Source organism: Pygocentrus nattereri, chromosome 14 (genome assembly GCF_015220715.1).
Source record: "Pygocentrus nattereri isolate fPygNat1 chromosome 14, fPygNat1.pri, whole genome shotgun sequence".
In the NCBI taxonomy this organism is placed as follows: Eukaryota; Metazoa; Chordata; class Actinopteri; order Characiformes; family Serrasalmidae; genus Pygocentrus; species Pygocentrus nattereri.
In genome coordinates, this window is record NC_051224.1 from 14,244,599 (window position 1) to 14,256,571 (window position 11,973).

At 38.3% G+C, this 11,973-nt stretch overlaps 1 protein-coding gene and 1 non-coding gene across 2 annotated transcripts; both read right to left on the reverse strand.

Annotated features, from left to right (window-relative positions):
• Positions 1 to 3,197: 3,197 nt before the first annotated feature.
• On the reverse strand, positions 3,198 to 7,066 carry atp6v0ca (ATPase H+ transporting V0 subunit ca). Its single transcript, XM_017686564.2, has 3 exons — positions 6,782 to 7,066; positions 5,169 to 5,352; positions 3,198 to 4,286 (listed from the first exon to the last, which is right to left on the reverse strand). The coding sequence occupies exons 1-3, from the start codon at positions 6,852 to 6,854 to the stop codon at positions 4,082 to 4,084; spliced, it is 462 nt and encodes a 153-aa protein (XP_017542053.1). The 5' UTR covers positions 6,855 to 7,066; the 3' UTR covers positions 3,198 to 4,081.
• A 2,585-nt stretch (positions 7,067 to 9,651) lies between these two features.
• trnac-gca lies at positions 9,652 to 9,723 on the reverse strand. The gene has a single exon. It is a non-coding gene; the product is annotated as a tRNA-Cys (tRNA).
• Positions 9,724 to 11,973: the final 2,250 nt, after the last annotated feature.

An 11,973-nucleotide genomic window follows, 5' to 3' on the forward strand; every position in this document is an offset into this window, starting at 1 on the left:
CGAAGGGATCTGCCCCTCCCCGTCAGCCTGAGAGATCCTGTATGACTTGTTTTTATTTTTTAACTCCTAAAATGTGCGGCGCTTATCTTAGTTTGGCTTCTTTGTGTTACAAAGGCTATTTGTCTTGGCCCAGTTTATTTTCACAGCTATAGACAATGCTGATTAATGTAATTTTGCTAATTGTACACGTACTGTAAATTTGAAGTAGTTCATACAAGTAGTTCATGTTGCACCGTTTTAGTACATTCACAGTCTTGCCTGGGGGGCTTTTGTGCTTGTACAGTCATATGCAAAATCTTGAACACCACTGGTCAAATTACACATTTGTTTTTGTTTTTCTGAGTGAAAATAAGCCCTAAACAGAGTATGCTCTAAATATGGCATTTACCTGCATGTTTTAGTGTATAATTTGTATTTATTTGCTGTGATTAGCATATATGATAAACATATAACATATACCATAATGCATTAAACTGATTTTGTAAATGATGTAAATGATTTTGTATTAAAATCTGTAGAAGTGTATTCTCTGTAGAGAACGTGTTAACTCATTTCACTCAGAAAAGCAACAAAACGCAATTTGACCAGGGGCACCCAAACTTTTGCATACGTCTGTATGCTTTTGTATGTGGTTTTTGAAGGTTTGTGTTTCCTGAGTTTCTGTTTTACTGTCTCCACAAATCAGAAAGAAAATTGTGGTTACAACATATTACTCTGCATTACTGATGTATATTATTAGCAGATCCTGGCCAGTCATAGCTTCTGTACGTAGACACAGCTCATTTATTATAATTGCAGGACAATTTCGGTCACGGTTTGGACTATGTTTGCATATCTGTCACACTTGAATGTTTCAAAACAACTTTTAATATCAGACAAAGATAACCCACGTAAACAGAAAATGCTGTTTCTAAATGATTATTTCTTTATTTGAAGGAAAAATGCTATTTAGTCCTACCTAGCCCTAGATAAAACTACTAAATCAACCTGTTCGCCATATTCAATTGACTATTGGGTTCAATTTCACTACCAGTGAAGTAATCATGCCACACCCAGGCATGATTAAGGCCAAACCTGTTGAATCTAAACATCACTTAAATAGAACCTGTCTGGCAATGTGGAAGCAGCTAGAAGGTCTCAATAAGCAGTGTATGATGCCATGTTCTAAAGAGATTCAAATACAGATACAAAACAAAGTCACTGAAATCTACCAGTCTGGAAAGAGTTACAAAGCCATTGCTAAGGCTCTAGGCTTCTGGCCTGTATCAGAAAATCCTGATGGAGAATGGCCACCCATCAGTTCATGACCTAAAGCTCAAGAAGCTGGGTTATGTGACAGTACAGAGAAACACACAAGCAAGTCCACCTCTGAATGGCTGAAAAGAAACAAAATCAAGGTTTTGGAGTGGCCAAGTCGAAGTCTTGACTCGAATCCCATTGAGATGCTGTAGCAAAACCTTAAACAGGCAGTTTATACTGAAAACCCTCAAATGAAGCTTTGTTAAAACAGTTTTGTAAAAAAGATTGGGACAGAATTCCTTCACAGTGATGTAAAAGAAAATAATCACAAGTTATTGCAAATGTTTGATTGCAGTTGTTACTGCCAAGGGTTGCACAACCGGTTATTAGATTTAGGGAGCAATTAATTTTTCACATGGGTTATGCAGGTTTTGAACAAATCTTAATCCTCAATAAATCATTTAGTAAAAAAAAAACATTAAAAACAAAGATTGGGAACAAAATTGGGAGCATTTACATTATTATACATATAATTATTATGTATATTACATACAATTATAAGTTTGTATTTGTAAAGAGATGTGTGTTCACGTCCTGGTGAACCATTAACGGGGGACTCCATCAGAATTTCAAAAGTTCTTAATGGTTTGATAGGATATAATCAGTCATTCAGCATGTTTTCATGTGAAATGGTGCATTGTAGAGAAACAATTGTATTAGTATCTAAAACTTGCATCCATCTTTTGAGTGTTTGCATGTAATGTTGACGATGGTAAAATAGCAAAGTAATAAATCTGAAAAAAATTGATTTGGCCTTACTATGCACTGTATGTACATCTTTGGCATAAATGTATTTTAAACATATAATTTAAACCGAAACCTTATCGCAAAACTGCTGTAAAACAATGTCTCAGGTGTCAGGCAACACAAGTGATATGTCATGTTTAATAACTTTTTGTGAGGTAGCTTTTAGAGGTATTAAATACTTTGTACAGGTGGTTTCTGTGACTCAGCAAGTTTTTCTAGACTGGCGCATTTCATATAATACTATTTTGACTTGTTTACATCCTAATGATTCTGCAGAAATTTTGAAAAATCAGTTTAATTCTTCTTTAATAAACACACCTGGATCATAACTTACAACTTATAGACAACAGTATTTGTTTTCTGTGACCGTTTGGCTAATTTTCACAAGCAGTCCTGTACATGACTGTAATTCGGATAATTCCAGAGTAAATCAGCATTCTTTCATGCTGACTGATTCACTGATTCAGTACCAGTGAACTAGAAATTCATAGATTGTCTATGATCTGCCTTAAAGCTGGCACTGTACTGCACTACTCCAAGCCCACACAGGATTTTGATGATTACAGTGCCACTACTTCTGCAAGATCAGTCCTAAATCCACAGCATTCATCTTGTTGAACATTTCACAAGGACATTAAGCTATAAGCATGGCTTCAGTGCTCTATGGCACACCCTGTAGTCAACAGAAGCACAAGACTGCAGGGTGGGGGTGCAGTGTAGTAGTTCTATGAGAAGCACATAAATTGTGACAGACAGATGGCAACCTGGGGACTAATCCCTCACTCAGCACACCCTGTGCAAAATCTCTTCCTCTTTTGCCTCAGTGAGATGTCTGTGTATGCCAAAGTAGAGACCCAAGTACTTGAGGAAATGATTCTTTTTCAAATGAATGTCTCACCAACCTGTGAGTGGAAACTGTTAAATTTGGAAATCTCACTTTGGAAACTATAAGCACCAGTGTGTCTACTGTAAGCTTTGTAATATGATACATTGCATTGAGAAGCATTTTAGCAGTTAAAGGCCACAGAAGATATTCACTGTGGATGTAAAGTGTATGTGATGTACAGTGGTTCACTTCTAAATAGTGAATGAAAGTGAAAATTCAAAAAGGAGATGAAATAATAAATATTAAAAGCAGAGAAAGAAGCAGAGGAAGTTGAGGAAATTTTATTCGGAAACAGGACGGGCTGGGCTGGTGTCTGCCCATCAATGCAACCAGAAACAGTAGTAACTACAGGTATAACGCTACACATGTTCAAAGAATGTCACCTTAGAATTAAAACATACACATTCACACTCACAAACATACGCGTGCATACACTCACAATCGCACGCTCTGTAAACTTCCACACCAATATCTTTAAACAGACTAACAGATCTCCATGGTAACCAATGAATACATCCAGAGGAACTCCAAGCACAAATTACCCACAGTGCAATTCACCTACCTATACAGATATATATTTCTGATACATGTATTTATATATATATAGACCATCGGGATTTCAATAAAGACTTTGATCGATTTAAACAGTTTCATGAACATTTCAAAAAATTTCATAAATAATTGATGAAAACAATTTTTTTTTTTTCCTCAGTTACGTCCTCAACTCATCAGTGTCAGAAATAGAAATGGTCCCAAAATTGAAGGGGGAAAAAAAAGGATGATTTTTTCTTCAAACAAGAGGAAAACATGACAAAATAAAAACGCAAAACAAACAAGTGTAGCGGTATGGGGTCAGGGAATCTACCTAAACACCAACAAGACGAGAGCACAGGCTACACAGCGCATTTACAAGGGGACGCACATCAGGCTATTATTATACACACAGAGAGGAGAGCTCTCACATACATTTACTTTCCCACCACACACGCACACACTCACAAACATACATACACACTCCCCTCTCTTCGGTTCTTGTGTTGTAGTTACTCAATGTGTTTCATTAGGTGGATGTCTGAGTTGGTGTTTGTGTGTGTTTGTAGTGGGTGGTTGTATTATAATTATAATAGTAATAATTATTATTTATGTAGTTTACTTGGTGGAGAGGATAAGGGCAACAATAAGCCCATACAGCCCCAGCACTTCAGCAAAGATCAAAATGAGGATCATGCCCACAAACAGGCGAGGCTGCTGGGCTGTGCCCCTGACTCCTGCATCTCCCACAATACCGATGGCAAAGCCAGCAGCAAGGCCGCTCAGGCCCACACTCAGCCCAGCACCCAGGTGAAGAAAGCTCCTACAGAGAGAGAGATACATCATCAATTGTAGAAGAAAACAAATTTCAAAAGCCCAGTCAGATCTAAATATTTACCAAACAATTAGGAAGGTGCGGATGAAACATAAACATGCAACAGTATTTGGCGAGCATTTCATGTTCACTAGTCAGCAAGTCATTTTCTGTCTGTAACGTCACATAGCTAAGCAACTAACTACAGATCACTAGAAAAATGTATGTCATGCCAACAACAAATCAGCAACTCAGAACTTCATGCACCTTTATATAAGGTCACATTGCACACTTAAACACTTATTTAATGTTTGGAAAATGGAAGATTATATATATATAAAAATATGTGTGGTATATATATATATATATATATATATATATATATATATATATATATATATATATATATATATATATAGAGATCAATCTTTAAGATCAATCTACATAAATCAGCTGTGTTCTGATTGGCTGCCCTGTTTTGTGCCTTTAATAAAAAACAGCCCCATCTTAATGTACACATAATACACCACATAATGATAGTAATGGTTTCTTCATAGCAATTTTAAAAACAACACAAGATGATTGAGTTAAAACAAATGCAGAAGTGGCCAGTAACTTTGCATGAACAGTAAGTAAGCATTTTCCCCAACCACAGCGAAACAGTAACTACACAGTCTTTTTGTTAAACCCCGAATATTAAACAATTCTTTCTGATACACAGATCTAACCATATGTTGTTATAAATATATTACTCTGATATAAGGTCTGGTACTAGATAATATGATGATTGATAAATACAATGATAAACTTGCTGACAAGTTTGTAGAAATGTATAACAAGAGAAAAAGAGTAAAAATGATGAATTAAGCTACAGGCATATGTATGACTTACTTGTAGAGTGTGACATTTTGTGAAATGTTGTTAGCGATGAGAACAGCCACCACCAAGCCATAGATGGCGATGATACCCGCCATGACCACAGGAATGATGGACTTCATGATGAGCTCTGGCCTCATCACTGACATGGCAGCAATGCCTGTGCCACTCTTAGCTGTGCCATAGGCAGCGCCCAGTGCTACAGAGACAGAGAGTAGAGAACAGTGTAATCAATCAAGAGAGAGAGAAACTGTAATTATTATAATGGCAGTTTCAAAACACTGGGCTACGCTATTCATCTTTAAATTACATTCAAATATGAGTAAGCACCTTGTGTGTCAATATATCTTGGGTAAGCGAGTTTGTTTCCCAGCACCTGTTCAGGCAATGCCCTGCTTCTGAACACCATTCTGGAGCCTACTTCTAAATGTCTATCCCTTGCATCTCTAATCCTTCTCTAGGCACACTCAAAAGCATACACGTTTATTATTAGCCTACATTTATCAAAAATCTCAGAGTAAGATCACAGAACTAAGATCAGGCCATGGACTTTATTCAGTATTACATAAAAAACAAACTGGCCTTAGGTCAGTATTATTACTCTAAGACGTTCGACAAATATGGGCTATTCTTTGGAAAAGCTGCCTTCAAGGAATAAGAACCCAAGGTCAGAAGGTGGAATAAAGCAGTGGACCATCGCACCGACATCTTTTCCACCCTACAGTCACATGACAAAACCTGGGACTTCCTTCCAAGCTGGACGGAGAACTAGACCTGCGTCAAATTCATTAGTATCATCAGCCGAACCGAGCCGAGCCGAGCCGAGCAAGGGACAGCCGTGCACGAACAGATCCGAAAAACGCCGAGGCCGCCCACAGGGTATTGCCCCTCGTTTAGTCACCGTCAGCATTCTGTCCTCCCTTGCTTTTAACCAGCCAAGCTGATGATAATTATGTTTAGGGAAGTGTTATGCTCAAGGTGCATGTTCTAAGATTATGAACGTAGCTACGCTCCAACAAAACCAAGACACTGTCGCATTGGACTCTGCACCGTACCTGCTAATGTTAATTAGCTAATGGTCCGTCTATCTTTACGAAGACGACTCGACGACCATTCAGACTCGAGACTGAAGCCGTGTCGAAATAAAGATGCAAAATACGCGATCACGCTCGATCAAAATGAACCCAAGACTCATGATGGCCTGCTTTAGACGACGACAATTTTGAGAAAATGTCCTTGCGCAAATTACGTGACCAAGCAACTAACGTTAACGTTAGCGGGCTAACGCCAGCCTGCCGGCTGCTGCCACGGCGCGGTTTATTTCTGGCTTACGACACGACGCCTCTTTCTGATACATAACACACAGCTACATACAAACACATTCTCATTTTTAAGCAATAAAAAAAAATCAGAAATAAATAATTTAGAGGCATTACGTCAACAGGGACGTCATCCGCCGTGATAAAAAAAACCTTCCCTTCCCCCCAGAAAGCTTGCCAGCCGCAGCGCGTCATTCGTTTGTTTTAAAATAAAAATATCGGTTATTCACTCCTTCACTAACAAATAACCCCCAAACGACACTCTCGTATCGCAGCCAAAGCCCAGCTCGCATATGAGGCGCCTCTTACCGCTGAAGACCATCGCTGCCGAGGCGCCCATCACCGCGAAGAAGGGGGAGTACTCGGGGCTTTCGGAGGACATTCTCCTGGCTCGTTCAGGACACCGTACAAACTAACGACAGAGAGGGAGGCGAAGGGCTGAAATGTCCTCCGTTTTAGTGTATCTGGGGTCGTTAGTCGACAACTCTTCCACAGGAACGCTGTCGTTAGAAGAAGTCCAGCTTCTGAGTGCGAGAGTCAGTCACGAATCACACAGACCCGGTGGAGAGCTGGAAAATGGCGAACTGGAGGGAGTCACATGATCCAGCCATCAGGGCGTGATCTAATTTTTTGTAGAGGAGGTGCGACAAATACCAACATTTTTCCACGTTACAGCAGTTATTCATCCACGATGTGTCACAAACGTGTTGTTTACTCACCATAAGAATAGAAATAGCACTATAACATGGCAAGGTCAAGCTACTTAACAAGTAGTTTTATCCTTTAAATGAACGTCCCCCAATTACAGCTGGTTTGGTAGAGTCCATTGCAGGCTGTACTGAGATGTGTGAATACCGTTGTATTTTATATTGCCAGCGGCCTTTAAGCCGTAAATTCGAGCGAGTTTCAGGTCTGTATTAAACCGCACGTTATTTTAGAATTAGTGACATTGCTGATAGTCCTGTGACAAATAACATGCTTGGGTGGTATTTACCCGAGGTGTGACCTGTCGGTCTCAAAGTATAACAGCTCTCAGTATAAATCGTGACTGTCACATATTTTTAATGATCATGTCGTATTAAGGCCATGTTTACAGTTTTGTAGTATATTTCCCCAGAAGACTTTATTAGGCTTTCAAACATTACGATGGAACATTACAATGGAACAATCTATAAGTGTTAAACACTGAATGATATTGAGGAAGTGTTTATTTCTCATTTCACATGCCGACCCTATAGTAATGAGTCATGTGCTCAACAAACTCATGACTCTTACACTTGGAGAGTCCAAAGGGAAGTAACTAACTCAGTCTCTCTCTCTCTCTCTCTCTCTCTCTCTCTCTCTCTCTCTCGCTCTCTGTTTCATCTCGCACATGTATAGGCTCTAAAAATGTAAAAACGAGAGAGTTAAGTTTACATGTGAGGTCAATGTGCGACTTTTGTTTTCACTTCTTTTTTTTCATTTTCATTTTATTGTGTAATACAGCTATAAAACTTCCCAGCACTATGGACTGTGTAGCAATGGAAACATGTTCTCTGGAGTTACGGAGTTCTATCCAATGTCTCTGGGATGAGATGGAGATGGAGGCATTTATGATTTAGTACAAATCATCCAAACTATCCAGTACCTGACCTCACTAGTACTCTGGTGGATGAATACAATCAAATCCACATAGCAAAGTTCCAACATGTAGGTGAAGGGAAAGAAAAGATAAGCAAAAAAGAGACCACTTTTGTTTAGAACTTGAATAAAAATATGAACGTCTGTGGTAATGTGACTAGGTATTGCCCTCACTGTCCAGACCCCACTGTTGATATAGTTTGTTAATGAAAATGAAAATAATGTGTGGCCCTGACTTAGTGACGTGTAATGCCCACCATTACTTGAGGATATCCTCAACTAGATAAAGAATTGTGTGTCAGAGAGAAAGAGAGCATTGGGTGTGTAAGAAAGAATTATTTCAGTAATAATTTGGTGCTCATATTGTGAGCTGTGGGCATCCAGTCAGTTCTCAGCTCAGCTGAGATCATGGTGTAGTCATGTGATGTCAGCCAAGTACACATTTGCTGTGCCAAGGAAATTTTTGACAAGTTAAAGCCTTTTTGAGGTTTGAAAAGAGAAGTTACTCGAAGCAAAATTACACAGTTGTGCAACAGAGGTTATTTCATAAGCTTGTGCAAGTTTCTACCATTTTTAAAAGATCAGAAAGCACATTTTATGAATCTGCAATATAGCCTGCTAATTTTTAAAGAACTTTGTTAAATTACTATTTGTCTATCTGTCTGTCTGTCTATTTATCTGTCTGTCTGTCTGTCTATTTATTTATCCATCTATCTATCTGTATAGCTTGCTGTCAGTCTATACATGTCCAAAAGTAGATGCCTGCTCATCTGACATTACCTCTGAAATCAAGGGTATTATTAAGGAGTCCCCTTTTTGCTTCACTTACAGCCTCTACTCTTCTGAGAAGGCTTAACACTAAATGTTGGAGTATTATGGTGAGAATTTGATTCCATTCAACCACATCATCATTAGTGAGGTCAGGTACTGACGCTGGATGATCAGCTCCATATCACAAACGACACTCAATCTCATCCCAAAGGCATCGGTTTGAGCTCCATCACTCCAGAGACCACAGCTGTGCTCCTCCATAGCCCAGAGCTGGGTGCTTTATACCCCTATATCTCTCCGATGCTTTGCATTGTGCATGGTGGTCTATCCATTGATCTCTGTCATCGATGTCTATCCATTCTTATTGTAAAGGATTGCTGTGTATATCCTAATGAGAGCTACTGTCAAGAGAGATTCCTTGTGATTGATATCTTGGCTAGTAAATCCAATTGTGGTCACATAATGCATGTTGTATAGTGTGTTACTGATAGCACCCACTAGGTGTCGCTGTAATCACTCATCTCTACAAGCACATAAAACTCGGATCCCGTTGCGCTGCCTACGTGGCAGCACCGGACGTCGTTCCCAGCTGATTTTTTTCCTTTTCTTTTTTCGTTTTGTCGTTTGGTGTCGCTAGAGTCTGATAAGCGCAAATGGCTGCGCAAATTTGTTTATTTTTCACAATGTATTTGCCTGTTAATAAGACTGTTTGTCTCTATGGAGGAATGGGAGCCGTCTGTAGGCTAATGCGTGCACAGGGTATAACCTGGTCAAAAGTTATGCTTTTCAGGGGGCACCCGGATTTGAACCGGGGACCTCTTGATCTGCAGTCAAATGCTCTACCACTGAGCTATACCCCCTTGCTGCAAGCCTTATTCAGTACAGTATCCAGTTAGTAATTATATGTTATTATGGTCTTCCCATTGATTAATTCACTCGGACTCTCTGACGAGCGTGTGGGGCTTTAAAAGGCGATTTCTTTCTGCTAAACACGCATGTTTAACCTTCGCTTAAGACGTATTATAAATTAGCAACTACTATGAGTTCTTTAATAACTACTGTGAAGCTAATATGTAAGTCAGTGAACAGGAGCTGAACTGCGGTTTAGGAAGTGCACAGCCTATAGAGCCTTTTACTGAAGTAGGCTACAAATGAGTGACTGGAACTTGTTTTCAGTTTTACAAGATAGACTGTAACAGAATAAAGAAAAAAAGAGTAACAAGAAGCAGCATCCTTTGTGTGATAATGTGAATTTCAAGATCTGTGTTAGCTGTTTTCTCTGGGAAAGCAGAAGATTATGCATTATGTATACAGTTGCAATATGTAATGTGCAGTATGCATGTATAGTACACCTCTATAGAACGTAGTGCGGATGATTGTTTAGTATTTAATGTTAATCTAATGTAGTAGTACTATGCAACAATAGTATACAATACATGTTGTTATGGAGCATGTAATACAACATAGCATATAGTATTAATGCACTTTAAAATAATGGCTTTTCAAGGGTTCTTTAGCAAGGTAAATGGTTCTGTATTGCATGATTTAAGGGTTCTTTGTGGCATGAAGGTTCTTTGTGGCATTCTTCACAATGATGGAGAATGTATTGTGTACTTTTTGAGTGCTGTATAGCACTAAAACGGATTCTTCTATTGTGATTATTGTAACTATAGAAGAGCCCTTTGTGGTGCTCTGTAGAACTATAGATGTACATAAAACCATGTACAGCATATTCATCATCAATCTGAAGAACACTTTCATGATGCAAAGAACCTTTTAATTATGCAAAGTTTTCTTTGAGTATTCATGGGTCTATATAGAGACATTTTCTTTACTAAAGAACCCTTGAAGAACCATCATTTTTGAGAGCGTACAGAATACAGTATGCATAGTTACACAGCATGTAGTTTGCTTATGTGGTGTATTATTGATTCACTGGTAAGCAGCATGTTGTATACATCTGCAGAATGAATCAGAATTGTGCTAGAAATGCTTAGAAAGCATAATCTTATACAACATAAGTATTATCTAACACACTGTTATATTTACTAAGCACTATGCATTTGTAGTATGTAGAAAACTATAGAGATGTACCTTGTGGCTTAGAGTATAAGTGTAAACTACCTTGTGGCCAAAACAGAAGACTGAAAAAGGCCACTGGTGGTATGAATGGGAGTCCCTCACACTGTTACGAAAAACTGGACATTCATAGAGCTCTCATAGCTCACTGGCATAAAGAAGTGTGATACTATTACAATTGTACATTGTAAAGGCAACAGTCCTAAACTCATATTCATGCGGGCATGTACTCAACTGCAATGTTAATAAATAAACGTTTTATTCATTGTTGCATCACTTATCCCGATGTAGAGGAAGTGAGTCAAAGGCTTCTTTCTTTGGAGTGGAATTTCACATATTTGTTCTCCAGGTTTGTGTAAGTTCAGTATGCTGTTTATTCAGATTCTGTGTGAAAAACATAAGAATCACAGAAGACAAGCACAGATGTCAAAAATCCTGTAGTCTGAATATATCTAACTACTGGCTACCAGTAGTTAACTTTACCAGTTAAATGGGCTTTAAAAGTACACGACATTCACTTTCCTGGGGGAAAGGTATGTATTTTTACTTTTTCATATTATTCATGTCTTTTTTTAGTAGAAAATTTAAACAGAAAGCCTAGAGTACAAGATGGATGGAGCAACCCAACTTATTTAACTGTTAAAAAACTAAAAGTAACTGCGCCAGAACATGGCACAGTTATGTTCCCTGATTAAAGGTATGTAAAGCAGCTTCAACTGATGATTAAAACTGCAAAGAATTGTACAGTAAATGCTGTTTATTTGAGGTTCCAGCTCATTTTTATTATGCATATATTGCCATTATTAATGGACAATAATAGCTCATTCATTGCTTTTCATGTCTTATTGATCACTCCCACCAGATGTCACTATAGTTGTGCTTTTCCACACACATACTTAAGCCTTAGCCTATCTTAGGTAGGTGTCTAATTTTTTTAAAAGTACTATTTGATTTTTAAATCAAAATACTCAGAATGGCTTAAGATCATTTAAATAAATGATTATTTAAAGATTTGATTTCAAGCAAACAGA